Source organism: Bos indicus x Bos taurus, chromosome 1 (assembly GCF_003369695.1).
Source record: "Bos indicus x Bos taurus breed Angus x Brahman F1 hybrid chromosome 1, Bos_hybrid_MaternalHap_v2.0, whole genome shotgun sequence".
Lineage (NCBI taxonomy): Eukaryota > Metazoa > Chordata > Mammalia > Artiodactyla > Bovidae > Bos > Bos indicus x Bos taurus.
In genome coordinates, this window is record NC_040076.1 from 57,136,500 (window position 1) to 57,157,617 (window position 21,118).

Genomic DNA, 21,118 nt, shown 5'->3' on the forward strand with positions numbered 1-21,118 from the left:
TCCCTGGATTGGGAAGATCCCCTTCAGAAGGGCATGGCTACCCACTCCAGTATTCTTGCCTGAAGAATTCCATGCACAGAGGAGCCTGGCAGTCTGCAGTCCATGGGATCGCAAAGAGTCAGACACGACTAAGCAACTAACCCTTTCATTTCACTTTTAGAGCCCTGGGACTTCTCTGATGAAAAACAGTTCTTGGAATTTCATGGAAGGGAATTATGGCAACTTGGATGAGGCAGTGTTCTTTTTAGTCTTTCAAATTTCCCTAAGTCAGTGGGTGCTTTTCTTTCAAAATACCGTAATTCCATAATCTTTCTCCAAAATTAGAATTTATTTGTATTTTACCTTTTTTGTTGTTGTTGTTGCTGTTTGGGGAAGGAAATGTTTTTATTAAAAAAAAAAAAAAAATACCCAGACTTCCAACTACCAGATCTCTAGCCCTAGAAAACAGAGATTCAGGTTACCTTATTCTTCAGCTCTCCCATTTGCTAAGATTTACTCTGTATTTTCCCAGACTCTAGGATTTAAGGACATTTACTAATAGCATCTTCCTCGAATGTGTCTCTTTGCTGAGCTGTGGCTTCTTTATTCTACAGTCCCCTAAATGATTACCCACGACTTTTTCACCCACTCATCAGAGTGAAGAACCATTCCAATGGACTGCTAAAGACCATCTCAGTACCAGTGAAACCAGAAGAATGCTTGAAAAAGTAACCTCATGTTATGAAAAAGTGTTCTCTTTCTTCAGGTATAGGAGCTAGAACCTTAATAAAAGTATTCTATAAGCAACCTAGATGTCCATCAGCAGATGAATGGATAAGAAAGCTGTGGTACATATACACAATGGAGTATTACTCAGCCATTAAAAAGAATACATTTGAATCAGTTCTAATGAGGTGGATGAAACTGGAACCTATTATACAGAGTGAAGTAGGCCAGAAAGAAAAACACCAATACAGTATACTAACGTATATATATGGAATTTAGAAAGATGGTAACAATAACCCTGTGTACGAGACAGCAAAAGAGACACTGACATATAGAACAGTCTTTTGGACTCTGTGGGAGAGGGAGAGGGTGGGATGATTTGGGAGAATGGCATTGAAACATGTATAATATCATATATGAAATGAGTCGCCAGTCCAGGTTCGATGCACGATACTGGATGCTTGGGGTGGTGCACTGGGACGACCCAGAGGGATGGTACGGGGAGGGAGGAGGGAGGAGGGTTCAGGATGGAGAACACGTATATACCTGTGGCGGATTCATGTTGATATATGGCAAAACCAATACAATATTGTAAATTTAAAAAATAAATTAAAAAAAAAGAACAGAAGGAATAGAAAAAAAAAATGTTTATTATTCTTACCTAGTTTCCTTGGGAGATGAAACTCCATTATTGTATTTCCTGAAATTGAGACAATTTGGGCCCCTTACTTAGATATTGCCCCTATGTAATTTCAGAGGCAATAATAAAGAAATACATTTTTATTGGCAATTTTAAACTGTGGTTCACCTTGCCAACAATTTAAGGACAATGCACATCAGCCTGGTTCTTGCACCTGCCCTCCTCAAGCAGCTGGTACAGACTGTTCTAGCAAAGAGGAGGAAAGATGCCCACCATGGGAGGAGGGGTGAACTGGAAGCATAATTTATACAATAAGAAAAGTATGCTCTGAAGTCACTTGTACTTTCTGAACTTCAGTTACCTGTAAAACAGGTAAGAATGAATGGTCTTTATGGAGAATAAGGGGCAAAAGAAATAATCCCTCAAGTTCATTTGAGGTAGAGATTCCACTTTTACTGTAATTATAAGAAAGTTCAGATGAAGTAAAAGACAGAGTTGTGCAAATAGGCACAAATAAGTTAAATGCTAGTGGTACTCACATGTGACTTGAATGCAGTTATTAATATCTGGACTCACTAAATCAATAACCAATAATCAAGATTATTTGGAAAATCAATTTTAATAACAGTGACAAAAAAAATAAGCATCCCCATTACTGACAGAGGCTGGCACTGTCAGGATGCTAAAATCCAGGGACTCTGACTGCCTGCCTTCAGGCAAGCTTGTAGATATTACTTGGTCATTGTTTGCTGGTAAAAAGTAAAATAGTATAGAAGGAAGGAGGGGAAAGAGGGAGGGAAGAAAGGAGAATATTTAGTTTATATCGCATATGTGAAAATGCTCTATTTCAAAGACAAGGATTATATTTTGCACTCCAGTTATAATTTTATCCACTGTAATTTAGGAACACTTTCCTTTGAAGAAAAAAAGAATGCCTGGAAATAATCTCCTTTGTAATTTTATTTTACAAGGTGCCAGTGTGTAATGGGCCCATTAGCAAGCGTGCCCAGGAAGTCAAGTGTGAAGAGTCAAGGTTTCCCATGTTGGGAATTCCATGGTACCTGATAGAACTCTGAAAATGTCACCTTTAGCTGCACAGCCAGTTCTGGAGGTGATTGAGGGTTTCCTTTCCCCTGACACTAAAGATAAGAGAAACAGGGTAGGAAGTAGCTATGGTAACAAAGTGGAGTTTGGTACTTGCCCTGGCTTTGGAAGTCAGTATCACTGGACTCCTCTGGTATCAAGCTTCAGGAAAGAAACTCACAGTATAAAGCAGAGCCATCTTAATCATTTTTAGACTGACATTTCAAAAAGGGTTAAGACGCTATCTGCTCTGTCTGTTCCATCTGCTCAGATGTTTATTTGAAAACATCTGTGCTATGATCTTTAACAATCCTAGTTTTCACTTACCAATTAATACTTTTTAAAAAGTAAAACAGAGGTATAAATACTTATTCTCCAGTTAGAGAAGCAATTCTTTTGAACATCTTTATGATTTAAGGTCTCTTGACAACTCACAAGTAGGCAAAATGTTGCTATTTATTTAATCTTGGAAGAACACTGAAAGAAAAAGGCAGGGAGTGCAGGCAGTGTGGAAGAACTCTCCTTTATGTAGCTGGCCACATGTGACTTTAACAGTTGCAGGGGAAACTGGCTGGGGCTAAGGTTACATATTTCTGTTCAGTAAGGATATCCATGGTGGTAACTCTCATGATGACGGTAGTCATCCTGGTAACCATCCTGGTATCCTTGATGGTAACTATGGTAACCATAGCCTGCATACTCATCTTCTGGACAGCGCATCCCCAGTGACTGCTGAATGGCCATTTCCTGTCTCCGGAGTTGCATCGAATCAATTAAATCGTACACAATCACCATGGACCACATTGGGGAAGGATACCAGGATTTCACATTCCCATCTTTTCCAACTAGAAGCATGGAGAAGTACTCTGGGCTCACTTGGAAATAGTTGCGTATGTCTTTCACCAAATGGGCTGGTACGTCTTCTCGCTCCACAACAGAGCTCCCTAGAATAGGATTAGAAAAGTTGTTAGTGGATTAAAGAGGCAACACTGAGGAAAGCATCAAGTAAGAAGAAATCACTGTGAGAACAGAGAAAGGACCCAAGGATCTATTCTCTACAGCTTAAAAATCCAATTTAAGAACTTTGCTGGTCTTTCTACTAGCAATGAAATGTTCCTGCTATTCTACAACATGGGTCACATTTTCAGGCAAATGTCTCTTTACAGAAATGTTATAAAATATAAAACCAGTTCCTTTATTTAATCCTTGCAAGATCAACTGCCACATCAAGATCAACTCTGACATCCCTTGTTCACTGACATGGCAGGAAATATTTCATTTCTCGTGCCTTATAAAACTACCACAAGAATTAAATGAGATAACATAGGTGAAAATGCTTTGTAAGCCAATAAAGCCCTATGCAGACACAAAAGAATTACATATCTCTATTAAGAAATGAATACCTTTGCTGTCACTTGTGAATGGTTTTTTAATAAAAACAATATGAGTGCTTATGCTCCCCTTCCCATTCTTATACACACATTCTGTGTATACATACATTCTCACACCCATACACACACACACAGGCATGGGGCACACACCAGGAGGGAGCATTTAGTGACCTTTCTTCAACTGAGGGTACATCCACTGCTTACATATGAATTAATATAACTTAACTGAACTTATCAGTAGTTGATACTCTTTAAAGTAACAAAATTTTACCATTAATCGGGAACAGCTCTAAAACGCCCCCTACTTCCTCTCCAACACCTAAAAGCTTCAGAACCGTTATGTGGCGCAGACCTGAGAGAAAAAAGAAAGCCATAGAATATGTAGTAAGTCTTTTGCTTCCAAAGACTGGATATCTGACAATTAAAATCTCAAGTTTTAAAAGAGTATAAAACATAACCTGATTAGGTAAAATAAGTCATTAAAATTTTTTTCCATAAAAAATGCATTTAAACATTTATAAAATCTTGAAAAGAGACTAATTGCAGATTTTAGGATTAATAACAGGGTCAAATGTGGTTTAGTTTTGTTTTTGCAGATTGGAAAAGGATTTGCTCTTAAACTGTGATTCTCACTCTATTAAATGACAAAACAAAAATGAAGTCATTGGAACTTTAAAATATCTGAGATGATCTAAGCTGGTTCTGGAAAAAAATCACGGCTGATGTTATAACAGCTTACATGGATAATTTAATTTTCTCTCAAAGAAAAGACTACAGAGCGAGCCAATGTGATTGTTGAAGAAATTGTTCTGGCTTCCTCAAACGAAAGTTTGTCTGCTCAGTGGGCGGGTTTTTATCCCTTTTTTAGAAGACTCAAAGGGGTGGCACTGAGGGAAGCACAGCTTGCTTCCCGCCCACCCTCAGCTCAAGTTTCAGGAAAGGAAAGAAGGTCACGCTGTGATAGCTTGCTGGAATTCTTTTGAAGATGAAGCCCTTATGAAAAGATTCAGGAGAAAGAACATAGGAAGGCAAGGGGGCTGTAGAGTCATCCTATTTAGAGTTCATGGTTTTAGACAAAATCCGAGCCTAGTCACAGTAGTAACTTGGAACTATTAATAATAAATATGATTGCTGACAGTTTTGATTGTCCAGGAGAGAAAACTAAAAGCCACTGTGGAGGGCTCTTCTAAAGAAGAGCTGAAATTCAGGCAAAATGCTATTCCAAAAAAATTTTATGGGCTTTACTCTTCTCTCAGAGAAGTGAAGCATTTCTGTTCTGCATGTTAAGTCATGTTTTCAAAAGGGAAGATCATGAATTTAATTATCCCTTTAAAACATGACTTGTTCACATTTCCTATCTACTACAAGAGTTTGACTTAGACTCTTTGTGTAGTGATTCAAAATGAAACATCACCTAATAGCTGCTGCAAAGATGTCTTTAGAAAATTAGCAAGCCATGATCTTATTTATATATTCATATCATGGAGGGTCATTAACTGCTCTAAGAACTTCTGTCTTACCCACCACTGTTGGTGGCTATTAATAATTTAAAGTATGCCTAAAAATACTGGCACAATCAAATCTTCCTTACATATGTTGATATAAATTTTTAAAGCATTAATCTTGATAATAAGAGTATAAATAAACATTTACAAATTTTCTAATTATCCTTACTGTTATAAGCTTGTTTTCTGCCTTTTTTTGTTATTATTTTACATCTTAAAACTGAAATGTATTTATTATTTGTAGGTACCTGGTCATAGCAAGGACCCAGTCTCTGTTAATGTTTTACAAAACTTATACAACCACCCCTCCCTTTTATAAATTAAACACAGTTTTATAGCTAATAAATGATTCTTCTTCCTAATAGAAATATCAAAATAATGTGGATTCATCTATGTTCCAATTATGAAGTTTTAAATATGTGGCCACTAGCTACTTTCCACCTCTCTACTGACTCTCAAAAATTCTTCCTCTGCAGAGGTGTATCTTAAATAAAATTTTTGTAGTGATTCCAACTTTTGAAATTACCATTATCTCTCTGGTTCAACATTGAACTTATTAATAATGTTCTATATATTGTGCATTTCCTTTCTATATGTATTTATTCAGAATAGTATTTGCCCTTTCTGACCACTAGAATAATAATGTTTGGTATAGAAAGCATACATTAGTTTTCAAAACACTGAGCAATTCACTGCAAATAATGATAGTAATAATAAACAGCATTTCTTTTTGACCTACTTGTCTTAAAGCATAAGGCACTGTTTAACAAATCTTGCTGTCTTCCTAGTACTTAGTTAGAGATCAAAATCCTTTCAAAGGGACTGGTAATATAGTACAGTGAGGTTCAATTCATTAATTAATTCTCAAAGCCATTCCTGTCTTACAAAAAATACTTAAATCTATGGAAAAGTACTCAGTGTTGGTACCTAATTATTACCTAAGTAATTGATGATATCTGAGTTTTATGATCTTGAGACAAATTTTTTAAAAGCAAATAAGAAGACACATAATACAGATCACTGTAAGTAAAGCAGCAGGTATTTTCAAACATTTCAATAAAAAACCTGAGAGGGCAGAATATTGAAAAAAGAAAAAAGAAAAACAGACCCCAGTTGACTAAGATTCCAGTCTGAAAGCAACTTTATCCTCAATATAACTGAGTAAGTGTCTGGGAATCTACAGTCTGGGCTGGGGAATATTTGGATGACCTAAGCTTCTGTGTTCCATTTTAGACCAGGAAGAGGGTGGTATGGGAAAGCAGTGATGACGAGGCTTCCCACTCACCAAAATTGCATGCCTGGCCACTGAGGGCAGAGAGCTGCTGTGAATAGGCCCAGTCTTCATCATTAGGGGCCGAGATCACCAGCAACCGCCTCCTCCAACGGAACCTGGAAAAGAAGTAGAAGACCACAATTACCGCTTCAAACAATAGAGGCCAGTGTGAAAAAGCAGAGTAACGTCGACTGTCACTTTTTTCCTGTGCCTCAAATAAAAAAACAGTAACCTTAGAAATATTTCATAGCTCCTCAAAGCCTAACATTAAACTGTATTACCACATTTCGTGCACTTTTTCCTTTATAACTTCATGGTCTGCCTGTTGTAGCATTTGCGTGATGTGTCAGGCATGAGTCTGGTCACCATGCCTGATGAGGTCACTTAGGGAGAGAAGAAATTCTCAGATACAATGAAAAATAGCTGAAATTGTTTGTCAGATTATAGCAACAGAAATAAAGGAATTAGAAAATAACTGAAGAAAACTGAAGTTCTGGTCGAATTCCCTCTGGTTTGGCAGGGGTGGTGGTGGTGGTGGTGAATATGGACAGGAAATAGTACAGAAAAAAAAAAAGAACTGAATTTTAAGTAGATGGCAGTGACAGTAAGAAGGTAAATAGAAAAGTGTCTCAAAGGGTCAAGCAAGGTTCCTGGAAAAATAAAGCTCTATGTACCTTCCTCAGTAGCCAGTGGTTCTTCCAGAGACAAATGCTAGTTCTAAGATGTACCCTATCATCACAGTAAGAACCATCACTTATAGAGTACCCCTAAGAAGTAGAATGGAGCTAAACCTACAGTCATAGGATTTTAGAATGTATAGTGAACTTCTTCCTGTTCTTATAGTTCCAACATAATTGGGCAGTGGAAAGAGCTTTTGTCTTGTAGCCAAGAAACTTGATCTATATTTTCTCACTGCTACATTTTCTGGGTTCCTTGAGCATGTCACTCTATTCATCTAAGTCATAGTTTTTCCTTAGCTTTAGAATCAAAAAGAGTATTGCCTCAAAGAGGTGTTATAAGAATTAAACTCTAGGGACTTCCCTGGTGGTCCTATGGCTAAGACTCCACACCCGCAAAGCAGGGGCCTGGGTTTGATCCCTGGTCAGGGAACTAGATCCCACATGCCACAGCTAAGAGTTCACATGCCGTAACTATACATTCAGAGTACTGCAACTAAGACCCAGGCAGGCAAATGAGTAAATATTTTTTTTAAAAAAAGAATTAAACTCGGAAATCCATCAATGTAAGTTATCCATGTGTTGGTGTAGATAGTGACAGTGTCTTAGTCTGCAGGCTTTAGATTTAGAACTTTGTCTGACAGATGGATAATGTCCATTGTCCATTAACAGATCTTGGACATTATCTATCATGATGCCATATGATAATCGATTTAATCCTCAGGTTTGTATATCATTTCGTAGCTCGCTTTCACGTGCACAACACGCATTCCTCACTGGAGGGCTTCTCTGGTGGCTCAGTGGTAAAGAATTGGCCTGCCAATACAGGAGGCATGGGTTCTATCCCTGATCCAGGAAGATCCCACGTCCTCCAAGAAACTGAGCCCATGCACCACAACTGCTGAGCCTGTGCTCTAGAGCCTGGGAACCAAAACTCCTGAGTCTACATGCCCTAGAGCCCATGCTCCCCAACAACAGGAGCCACTGCCATGAGAAGCCCATGCACCACAGCTAAAGAGTAGTCTGTGCAGCAATGAAGACCCAGCACAGCCAAAAATAAATAAGTAAATAAATAATAATTTAAAAACAAAAACCATCCATTCCTCAGTGGAGTTCATCGAGGGCATAGCTTGCTTTCCCCATTTTGCAGATAAAAAACAAGGTTTAGAGTGTTGAAGTGACTTGCCTAACCAGTAAATCTAAGAGGTGGTACCAAAATTCAGATTTCTCTAACTCCTGGTCCAGTGCTTTCCCTGGTCTACCCCTCTCAGAGGAGCTAATGCTTGCGGGCACTGTCAGGGTCCCTCAGGGGATATGAAGGAGAGAGGGTGTGCATCCAGAGAGAGGCTGAGTGCAGTTGTCTCCAAGTCCACCTTCACTGGAGAAAGGGCTTTTGCTTTCTGCCTTCAGTGTTGCTGACTGCAGGGTGTCAGTGCACTCAAGGAGCCAGAAGCCAGTTGATTATATTCATGGCTTCTCTCCCGGTGCCCCTTCTAGCCTCTCAGTGAACAGGAGAGTTTTCAATCCCAAAGAAAATGGCCTCTTGGGGGAATAGTGGTTTGGGTGAATGAGAGAAAATGATAGTCTGATGAAATACAACCTCTGAATGGACGCCTTAGCAAGACTCGCCAAGAGTTGCTTGCTGTGACATTACGTTAGCTTCCTCCGCTTGTTTTTCTTCCAAGGGAAAGAAAAACTTAAATCTCCACTGAGGATAGAAGATGAATGTATCTGGCACAAAGGAGGGGAGAGGAGAGTCTGAGACTGTCCGAGCTTTCCTGGGAAAGGGAACAGGACTGTTGTTGCATCACAGAAGATGGTCTCCTGTGCTTTCCCTGGTTCCTTAAGAGGCCTGCCAGACGAGCTTCCCCCACCCCCACCCTTTCCCAGCCAGCACCCACACCAGGCCAGCTTTTCTGGCCCCCATACAGAGCTGCAGGTATCCTGGAGGGAGCTATTTTGGGTGAGGTCTATTTTGGCTTGTTTACCTGTGTGCACCACTGAATGCTGTCGGGTTACAGAAGGCTGGGATCTGAGGCTTGTGGCAGACACAACGGAGAGAGGGTCGTTTCCCCTAAGTGGTGATTCTTTATCCCACAGACCTTCATTTTAAGATCCAAGGCCTCAGCTCCCAGCCCTAAAGGAACAACTGTTAATAGAACTACTTCTGTGGAAGTAAGAAGAGATGTGAATGTGGCCCAGATACTTACTTTGACAAATGTTTTTTTTGTCACTTTAGTGTCAGTAAATAAAAGCTACAAGCTATGTATGTATTTGCTTCTCTTAGCTGGCATTCCCAAATTAGTGTGCATGTGCCCACTCTTTGGGGCTTCTGTCTTAGAGAAAGATAATTATAGCCTGAACCAGATGAGTGTCACTAAAGACCAGACTGGCTTCAGAGTCTGGTCAGCTGAAACCAGGCTGTGTAGACCCACCAACTCAGCAAATTTGAAGGAAAATTCCCATTTGGATACTAGTTTATTTATAGAGCTTTATATAGAAAAGAAAGAAAAAAATTCGGTTCTCTTTGCTTGGGTTTCAGTTCTGAAATGTGTTTATTAAGTCTCCTCTTTAGATTTAAGGGACTAGATCTGATAGAGTGCCTGATGAACTATGGATGGAGATTCGTGACATTGTACAGGAGATAGCGATCAAGACCATCCCCAAGGAAAAGAAATGCAAAAAAACAAAATGGCTGTCTGAGGAGGCCTTACAAATAGTTGAGAAAAGAACAGAAGCGAAAAGCAAAGGAGAAAAGGAAAGATATAAGCATCTGAATGCAGAGTTCCAAAGAATAGCAAGAAGAGATAAGAAAGCCTTCCTCAGCGATCAATGCAAAGAAATAGAGGAAAACAACAGGATGGGAAAGACCAGAGATCTCTTCAAGAAAATTAGAGATACCAAGGGAACATTTCATGCGAAGATGGGCTCGATAAAGGACAGAATTGGTCTGGACCTAACAGAAGCAGAAGATATTAAGAAGAGATGGCAAGAATACACAGAAGAACTGTACAAAAAAGATCTTCACAACCCAGATAATCACGATGGTGTGATCACTCACCTAGAGCCAGACATCCTGGAATGTGAAGTCAAGTGGGCCTTAGAAAGCATCACTATGAACAAAGCTAGTGGAAGTGATGGAATTCCAGTTGAGCTATTTCAAATCCTGAAAGATGATGCTGTGAAAGTGCTGCACTCAATATGCCAGCAAATTTGGAAAACTCAGCAGTGGCCACAGGACTGGAAAATGTCAGTTTTCATTCCAATCCAAAAGAAAGGCAATGCCAAAGAATGCTCAAACTACCGCACAATTGCACTCATCTCACACGCTAGCAAAGTAATGATCAAAATTCTCCAAGCCAGGCTTCAGCAATACGTGAACTGTGAACTTCCAGATGTTCAAGCTGGTTTTAGAAAAGGCAGAGGAACCAGAGATCAAATTGCCAACATCCGCTGGATCATGGAAAAGCAAGAGAGTTCCAGAAAAACATCTATTTCTGCTTTATTGACTATACCAAAGCCTTTGACTGTGTGGATCTCAATAAACTGTGGAAAATTCTGAAATAGATGGGAATACCAGACCACCTGACCTGCCTCTTGAGGAATCTGTATGCAGGTCAGGAAGCAACAGTTAGAACTGGACATGGAACAACAGACTGGTTCCAAATAGGAAAAGGAGTACATCAAGGCTGTACATTGTCACCCTGCTTATTTAACTTATATGTAGAGTACATCATGAGAAATGCTGGGCTGGAAGAAGCACAAGCTGGAATCAAGATTGCCAGGAGAAATATCAATAACCTCAGACATGCAGATGACACCACCCTTATGGCAGAAAGTGAAGAGGAACTCAAAAGCCTCTTGATGAAGGTGAAAGAGGAGAGTGAAAAAGTTGGCTTAAAACTCAACATTCATAAAACTAAGATCATGGCATCTGGTCCCATCACTTCATGGGAAATAGATGGGGAAACAGTGGAAACAGTGTCAGACTTTACTTTTTGGGGCTCCAAAATCACTGCAGATGGTGATTACAGCCATGAAATTAAAAGATGCTTACTCCTTGGAAGGAAAGTTATGACCAACCTAGATAGCATATTGAAAAGCAGAGATATTACTTTGCCAACAAAGGTTCGTCTAGTCAAGGCTATGGTTTGTCCAGTGGTCATGTATGGATGTGAGAGTTGGACTGTGAAGAAAGCTGAGCACCAAAGAATCGATGCTTTTGAACTGTGGTATTGGAGAAGACTCTTGAGAGAGTCCCTTGGACTGCAAGGAGATCCAACCAGTCCATCCTAAAGAAGATCAGTCCTGGGTATTCATTGGAAGGACTGATGTTGAAGTTGAAACTCCAATACTTTGGCCACCTCATGCAAAGAGTTGACTAATTGGAAAAGACCCTGATGCTGGGAGGGACTGGGAGCAGGAGGAGAAGGGGATGACAGAGGATGAGATGGCTGGATGGCATCACTGACTCGATGGACATGGGTTTGGGTAGACTCCAGGAGTTGGTGATGAACAGGAAGGCCTGGTGTGCTGCGGTTCATGGGATCACAAAGAGTCAGACACGACTGAGTGACTGAACTGAACTGACCTGAACTGAACTGAATACTACTAATAACCAATGTTTATTAATTACTTGCTTTGTGCTAAGTTCTAGGCTATTATTACCTTTAATATTGAATTTACCTTTCATAATGATCTTAAGAATAGATAAACTTATTATCTCCATTTTGCAAATGAAAAAACTAAATCCCAAAGAGATTAAGCAGTAAGTCCAAGGTCACACAGCTGATAAGTGGAAAACCAAGAATCAACTTCAGGGTTGTCTTAATCATGCCTTTAAGTAATATACTATCCCACTTTAATTTTTAAGATCAATGATAATTATCAGCACAATGATTCCATGAGTTGTGACCATAAGTCATAGATAGCCATAGGACATCTAAATTATAATCATAGGCCATTCTGAATATCCATAAGAAATGTATATTCCTGAAACAGCAGTGAATATCAGAACTTGTAGCCTTTTACACTGGAAGGAAAATACATTTGCTTGTGTGTTGTAGGACCTCATCTAGTTCAAAAGACTTTAGATGCAAAATACGTATAATTTCTTAAGAATAAAAAAAAATGCAAATGCAAATCAGTGATCAACTTGAACGAGCACTGCAAGCTTTGTGAGTGAACAAAAGTGAGATAATGCCAGCTTTTCCTTTGAAGTTTTGAAACCCGTGACATTGTGATTATAAAAAGAACCTTTGCCCGGAAATGGCACGAATAATTCATCATAATGTCTGGAACTGCAGGTCTCGTGGCTGGCCTAAATCCTGATTTTTAAATAATACCAATGAGCTAGATGATAACTGTCTGCTTTACAGATCAGGCTATCTGAGTTTAATGGGTTGGTTCAATGGGTATACATCTTTCAGTCCTGGAAGATTTAGAATTAAGAAGAGGAAGTTTGGAAAGAATCAAAATTATAGTAATAATATATTTTTCTAAGAAGGATCCTGATTTTCTTTATGAATTTATGTTCTTGTGAAACTTAAGAGTATCTGGCTTGAAATGATAGCCTTGAAACTCCAAACTAGGAAGTGTGATTGAGTACGTGGTTTAGTGGTTTAGTTGTATGGTTTTAGGTTGAAATCTTACTAAGCATATACAGTTACTGGAACATTTGAGAAAACTTCACTGTATTTACAACATTAACTTATTAAATTTATGGATCATTTAAATACTCAGAAAGATTGTGCTTATTTCAAGCAATTGAAAGAAATATAGTAAATGTAAAATGACTGTTTTGACACCCAAAACTCTGTCTCCAAGATTTGATTCGGCACCGGTGCAAAGAGGTCGAGCTTTCAGCATTATTAACACTAACTCAGTGATGAAAGTTATTTGATCTCCATTAGCCTCAGTGGTCTCCATTAGTGTGAGAATAGTTACACTATTTAGATCATGGGATTGTTGTGAAACAACAGGAAGGAAGATGAAGTGCTTGGCACAAAAGGTGATTACGGCAACACTGGAGTGGAGGTAGGGCTACTTGCTCTTGTTATTCTCATGGGTGAGAGATTTTTAAGGCAGGTTAATTGGAAGCATAGGGACAACATATCTGCTGCTGCTGCTGCTAAATCACTTCAGTCGTGTCCGACTCTGTGCGACCCCATAGACGGCAGCCCACCAGGCTCCCCCATCCCTGGGAATCTCCAGGCAAGAACACTGGAGTGGGTTGCCATTTCCTTCTCCAATGCATGAAAGTGAAAAGTGAAAATGAAGTCACTCAGTTGTGTCCAACCCCCAGCGACCCCATGGACTGCAGCCTTCCAGGCTCCTCCATCCATGGGATTTTCCAGGCAAGAGCACTGGAGTGGGGTGCCATTGCCTTCTCCAGACAACATATCTAGAAAATTATAAACTGAAAACTTGGATGAATGGTGAGTCCTGTGCTCTTTAAAACGCATCATGATGTTATTTCCTAAGAGACCCAAGCTTCCCGAATCTAGAGGAATTCAGATTATCTATTTCCTAATCATAGAATTTTTGCTGCTGTAGGTGAAATTTCTGCATCCCTGCACCCCTTAAAGTCCCAAATATCTGTAGAATTTTCATCCATCATGAGAGAAGGGATGAAGAAGGGAAAAAGTAGAGTGATTTTTTTAAAAACACTTTTTTGTGTATGTACCGGAGTTTCCCTACAAGGGTTTTCAACAAACCACACTCCCCAAGGGATCAGGCATCTGGGTCAAGAGAATTTCTCCTTTTAAGGTCTTAGTGGAACTTTTGTTCTCTGCAGAGTTGGAAGGAAGCAGAAAATCAAGCAGTGTTCCAAATCCCATTTGGAACTAGAAAGGCCCCAATAAATATAAATACAATATACAAAGCCCCCCAAATTAACTGAATGAATTAACCCTCACAGAAAATCAGAAGTATGTATCAGTGTGCCAAAAAAAAAAGCAGAAGAGAAAGAAAAGACTTATCCAAAGCCACCAAATCGACACTCAAGCTTGGATCTGATCCCAGCCAGCCTTGCAGCCAGAGCCACTTCCAACAGGACAAGAATAAGCCTACCGGGCAGAGTGCTGTGAAGCACAGACACTTGCCCTTCTCATAGGGAAGGTCACCCTGAACAGACACGTCTGCTTTGTGTTTCTCTGGGGTTTCATTAGCTCACTCAGAACGCTCTCCTGCCTTCTTCCTCAGTGTCTCCAAAGATGTACCTGGATAGGAAGTTTTCCAGTGACTGCTTCTTGTCTTCCTTGCAAATGATGCCATCCTTCTTCTGCTTTTCCATGTCTTTGATTCGGGACTGGAAAGTATCGATCAAATCGAACACAGACTTCATTGCTATAGGCACCTCATAATATTGCTGTTGAAGGAAAAGTAAGAAGTATATAATGCATTAAAGGTGTTTCTTCCCTCTGTCCAAAGGGTGGAGAGCCTGGGAGAATTCATGGGAGCTCTGGGGAAAACAGAGCCTGGAGGGCTCATTCGTTTATAAACTCTCTCCTGCAATAGTACCTCTGCTGATGTTTTGAGGTTCTGAATCCATGAAACAACTTCCTTTACCTTCCATGAGGATTTCTTCTTAACTCTTTTTATTGGAAAGGGTCCATGCCTTCTTCACCACACATATCCTAGATTTACTTCCCTATCTCTGGAACTAACCTGGTTCCTGTTCATTACACGATTGGAAAGTCAGAAACTCTGTACCTAACACAAAAAAATCAAATGCAAGAACATGTAAGAGTATCTGACCTCAGCAATAAAGGTAATTTTCCACCAGAAGGATGCCTGCTCTGTGGTCATCAGGAATCTACATGGGACGCCCCTAGTGGCCCAGGGTTAGTTAAGACTCCATGCTGCCAATGCAGGGGCTATGGGTTTGATCCTTGTTGGGGGAAGATTACACATGCCTTGTGGCACAACCAAAAAAGCAAATAAATAAATGAATAAACAATCTATATAAACTCTTTGTGATTCCCAGGGACTATTTTATTGAGTGAGCATTACTTAAAATTAGGTCATGTTTGCTAATGTATCCTCAGAAAAAAATTTTGGAAATCTAAGTTAAGGATAATGAAATTCAGTTTCCTGCCTCAAAGCTGTCTGGACTTAGAACAGCAACCTGAAATGGATTTGAGAGCTGGCTGAGCGTAATCAGCGTAAGCTAGAGAGAGAAGTCTGGACATGGCTTGGAGCTGTGCCCTCAATGGGACTTTAGTAAATCATGAAATGTGTAAGCTGGCAGACACCTTAGGGATCATCTAGTCCAACCTTTCACATTAGAGGTGGCAAAACACAAAAGCAGAATGAATTATTGAAGGGATCTCTCTCCAGATCCAGAAAAATGCTTCAGGCTGAACCAGGTATTCTAATAGCCCAGGCAGCCTTTTTCCTAAGGATTTTCATGTAAGCATGGGCTCTGGAACCAATCTGTGTGCATATGAAGTCTAACATTAACTGGGTGAAGTTAGGCAAGTTACTTAACGACTCTAGATTCCTGGCCTCTTTGAAACAAAGATAATACTTGTTATTTCTCTTAGAGGTTTGAGATAAGAATTGTAAACATTTGAGGTGAGTGCTTGGCATAATGAAAGAACTCAATAAAGTTAGTTATTATTGTTATTATTATTATTATGACTACATGGCATAATTTTTCATGGTTCAGAACTTTTGTCCCTATCATAGGAAGATATTGGGTGTAAAGCCCTACCGTCTTGCCCATGCTGAATCAGGAGATAAATTTCCAGGTTCTTCCAAAGTATGCCTATATTAAATCTGAGTTTTCTTAAAACCGAAGCTAAATGCTCTTCATTTTTTATCACCAGGGTCTGACACATCATAGCTATTCAACAAGTGTCTGGTGAATGCATGACTTTAATGTTACAGAAGAATTTAGTCTGAGTCAAGTAACTGAGCTACAGGGGGTCATCCAATCCAATATTTTCCATAGACCACAAATTCTAGAGGACAGTGGTAACTATTTGGACCATTTCCAAAATTTCCCATTTATGAAATAATTTGTGCTCAGTCATATGTGTAATAGACTCACTGATCCCCCCAAAATGAGTTTCTCTCTTAAGGAATGGCACTGCACTATCCCAAACAGGAACCCATACCTTGACTCTGAGGTCCACGTCCGTGAGCACCATAAAGAAATCATTGTAGGTCATTCCATACTCCTTCCTCAGCTCGCTGATGAGATGCTGGTCTACCAAGTCCTCATCATCCACGACTCGCATAGGTTTCTCATTGTCTTAAGGCAAATGAAATGTGAATAAATATGGATGTGACCAGAAATCAGTGGGAACCAAAGGGTGGAGGATCTGAGCCTCCATCCCGAGTTAATCAGAACTGCTTTCATTAGTTGCACACATTCAAATAGCACTTTGTTTGAACTAATGTTTCCAAAGTGAACAAATATAGAAACAAATAAATAAATAAGCTCATTTTGAAAGTCACTCTTCCAAAGATGATCAAACCCCATCTCTGCCCACCCTGGTTATAGTGAATCAGAAGGAGCAATGTTCGAATGAAGCTACTGAGTCATTCCTGGAAGAAGACTGCCAACTCAATCTGGGGATGAGTCATTACTGTGACTTACCAGGGGAACAGACCCAGATTCTTTGCTTAAGCTTTATTTCACTTAAAATTTTATTTTAGTTCTAGTTATTTATTTAACTCTAAAATTGGTGTGTTCCTTCCTTTTATTAGAGCATTTTTTTGGGACACAGTGAACTTCGTCATTGCTATGTGTGTGTGTGTTAGTCACTCGGTCGTGTCCGACTCTATGCAACCCCATGGACTGTGGCCAGCCAGGCTCCTCTGACCATGGAATTCTCCAGTCATGGCCATAGAGAAAAATAAAAAGCCTATGTTCAAATCTGGTCATTTGACTCCAAAAAATCAATCTATTCATAAGATAAATTTTGTAAGTGAATACAAGGTTAAGTAAAATGTTACCCAATTTATAGAAGTTCTTAATATTATATATATATATATATATATATATATATATATATATATTTCAAACATCAAGCCTGAGAACTACTATAATTCAGAGTGGGTCCTGCAGGTGCCACTGGGTTAATGGGAAGTATGAACATGACAAACTATTAATACCATGCCTGGAAAACACTTGGAAGTAATAGAAGGGCTTATTTACTTCTTTCCTCCCATACAGGTCACAGTGCTTCCCTCAACCTTATTAAATTTTTTATTGGTAGAATAATCCCCTGTATTTAAAAAAAATTTACAAATGTTAAAGTTAGCAAATATGTAATAATAAATCTATTACAGAAGGAAATTTATTGGTTATTATCAACACTGTTACCCAATGAATAGTACTACAGTAGAAAAAGACACAATTTTGTAGCTACAAAGCTTATGTAGCTAAGTATCACAGACTATTCTGCTTTTACTGATATAAAGGGGGCAATTATAATTTAGGTATTACTTTGGTTTACTTGATTAAGATTGTTGAAAGTATATAAGTAATAAGCTTGATTCTCCCAAGTAGATCATAATGAGAGGGGAAAGAATACTATCATTAATAAAATATGTTAATTTAAAAGAATTGTTAGGTTCTTCATGCTGTTGGTTTTTGTTTAGTTTATCTATTGTGTAAAAATAGCAACTTGAAGAATAAAATATGAAGTATGATGTTGTTGCTGCTGCTGCTAGGTCGCTTCAGTCGTGTCCAACTCTGTGCGACTCCATAGACGGCAGCCCACCAGGCTCCCCCATCCCTGGGATTCTCCAGGCAAGGACACTGGAGTGGGTTGCCATTTCCTTCTCCAATGCATGAAAGTGAAAGTGAAATCGCTCAGTCGTGCCCAACTTAGTGACCCCGTGGACTGCAGCCTATCAGGCTCCTCCATCCATGGGATTTTCCAGGCAAGAGTACTGGAGTGGGGTGCCATTACCTTCTCCGAAGTATGATGGTATTCTTGGTTAAAAGGAAATAAAGCAAAAGAAAATACATCCATATGGGAATATACATAGGAAAAAGTCCAGAAGTACATAGAGCTAACAATAATAGTTGTCTCTGGGGAGTGAGAAGAGGTGAGGTAGAAACTTTGTTTACTTCATGTGAGCCTATATTATTTAAATTTTAACAAGGAGCATATTTTATTTTGTGATTAATAATATTAATATCGGAGAAGGCAATGGCACCCCACTCCAGTACTCTTGCCTGGAAAATCCCATGGATGGAGGAGGCTGGTGGGCTGTAGTCCATGGGGTCGATAAGAGTCAGACATGACTTAGCGACTTCACTTTCACTTTTCACTTTCATGCATTGGAGAAGGAAATGGCAACCCACTCCAGTGTTCTTGCCTGGGGAATCCCAGGGACGGGGGAGTCTGGTGGGCTGCCGTCTATGGGGTCGCACAGAGTCGGACACGACTGAAGCGACTTAGCAGTAGCAGCAGCATGATGATGAAGGAAATCATTAAAAAACTGATTTGTAAGCATCTTTAACAACTAATGTTCTGATTTTAACACTGTACAAATCAGATTTTATCTTGAACCTAGGAACTGCTATTTTTAATCCTCAACATACATTCATTTTTGCTTTTATTCATTTGAAACTTCTTATTAAATTTATCCAGATTCTGCCAAAGCTCTCTAGTGTTCGTCAAGGGTGACAGGGTTTAAAAGCAAACATTCCTTAGAATGCTAAATCACTTTAGTCGTGTCCGACTCTGTGCGACCCCATAGACGGCAGCCCACCAGGCTCCCCTGTCCCTGGGATTCTCCAGGCAAGAACACTGGAGTGGGTTGCCATTTCCTTGGAATACATCCTATAAATTGTCCACATGGTCCCAATCCAGCTAAAATGATTCATAGATCCAAGCCCATTTTGTGGGATTTGGTCATTTCACAGAATCTGCCCCTGGACCTAAGATTTTTGAGGAGGGACAGCAGGGAGGGTGAGCTCTGCTGTGTGCTGATGAGGACTGGCCCTATAAATGAAACACTTGCCTAGTTTCTCACCCTTTAAGAACTCCAACTCCAAAAAGTCAGTGGTTAAATTCAGGTAGTAGGAAGTTTCTTCATGTATTTGTTTTTCCATGTCTGACTATAGACAGCAATGACACTGCAGAAAAATTCAGCTTCAAAGGCAACTTATTAAATACGAACTGTATGCCAGGCATTGTATCTAAAGCCTCCAGCTGTGACTGCTGCCTCTCTGTGATACCCATGGTTTCTCCTCCTCCTCCTTCTCATCCCTAAATTCAGGCCATTCCTCCAGTGTCCTGGGACAACTTCAGCTCTCTGTTTGCTTCAGGAGCTCCAAATCTGCTCTGGCAGTTTTTCAAAGTAGGATTCACTGTATACCTTCATCATGAGCACCTGGAGTGCATGTAAAATTACAATCCTTGGACCCAGATCTATCTGGCTCATGGCCCGAGGAGCACCAATCAGTTGTCTCAGGGCCAGGAACTGGACAATTAGGTAATACCCTACAGCCCCAAGCCTAACCAGCTGGGTGAACACCTTGTGTTTCCCATGGAAACCCCAATAATAACCATGGTCTAGGCTCTCTCTTCACTCTGGCTTCTGCTTCCTGACCAAAACTTGGTGTTCCTCCCATGACCTTGTGAGGTGTGGTGCAGTTTCCTCTTTGGGTAATGAATGAGTAATATATTCCATTTTCCTTTGACATTCTGACTTTGCTGCACCACCAGACCTTAATAAACCCTGTCCTGAAGTAATGCACAATGTAAATAAAACATACTTATAAGGCACTTAAAATATAATTATCCTATTCAAGAAGTCAAAAATCTCTTGGTTGCATTTTGGATAAATCTGGAAGTAAAGACTCCAGCAGAGGCTGAATTGTTTTTAGTTGATAATGGATAAATTTAACTAACTTTGTTGTCAATCTGCTTGTTCCCTTCTGTTTTACTCTATGAGTGAGTTGTTTCCCTGCCTAGCACCCAGTTGTGGGATGAGTGAGTGACTGAATTGAATGAGTATGTGGCACTAGCCTGGCCATTTCTCATCTCAAAGCTGAAGCTTGCATTTGGTCCCTAGAACGAACAATTTGTCTTATCCATGAAGAATGTGTCCTGTCAGGGGCTTTTCTGTCCTACAGACTGACTACTAAACCTAAGAAGTTATTTGAAATTTATTTGAAAAATATGTGTAGAAATCTTTAGTGACTTCACTTAATTTACCAAATTAAGTTTGAATTCTCTCTCCTGGTATTTGAAATTATCTAAAATTGGTGCCAATCTACATTTCTAGACCTCTCTTCCCTTCTCTCTGCCACTCAACTTTCTGCTCTAGACCAAATTTAACTGCAAATCAGAATCACTTGAGAAACACTTTTAAAACAAACTCCTGAACTCCACCCCCAAACTGGGTCAGTATCTTATAAGGAATACCTATAAATTGAGATTAAAAAGACCAACAACCCAATGGAGAAATAAGCAAAGGACACTAAAAACAAAATATAAAGTTGCCTGAAACATATGAAAAAAATCTTCAATCACATTTATAAAAAGAGAAATGCAACCCAATTCTATACCACACTAAGATACCATTTTTCACATACAGCACTGGCTAAAAACATTCACAAGTCTAATCATATATTCTGTTGAAGATGTTTGGAGATATGGACATTCTTACACATTTCTGGTGGTTTTGCAATATCATACAACTTACATGGAGAGAAATTTGGTGATATCTACCAAAGCTAGATACACTTTCCATTTGACCCAACAATCTTACTTCTCAGAATCTATTGTAAAGAAATACCCACATACATAGAGTGATATGTGTACAAGGTTAAGTCTGAAATTGTTTATAATAACAATATACTGAGAGCAATC

At 39.5% G+C, this 21,118-nt stretch overlaps 1 protein-coding gene across 1 annotated transcript in view; it reads right to left on the minus strand.

Moving 5' to 3' along the window:
• Nucleotides 1-2,290: 2,290 nt before the first annotated feature.
• The window catches only part of CCDC80 (coiled-coil domain containing 80), a 36,404-nt gene continuing 17,576 nt past the window's right edge, over nt 2,291-21,118 (minus strand). The window contains exons 4-8 of the mRNA XM_027519411.1: nt 16,397-16,533; nt 14,495-14,643; nt 6,610-6,713; nt 4,091-4,171; nt 2,291-3,372 (exon numbers count right to left, since the gene is read on the minus strand). Of these exons, the coding sequence (XP_027375212.1) occupies nt 3,026-3,372; nt 4,091-4,171; nt 6,610-6,713; nt 14,495-14,643; nt 16,397-16,533 (818 nt within the window). The 3' untranslated portion in view covers nt 2,291-3,025. The remainder of the gene's footprint in view (nt 3,373-4,090; nt 4,172-6,609; nt 6,714-14,494; nt 14,644-16,396; nt 16,534-21,118) is intronic.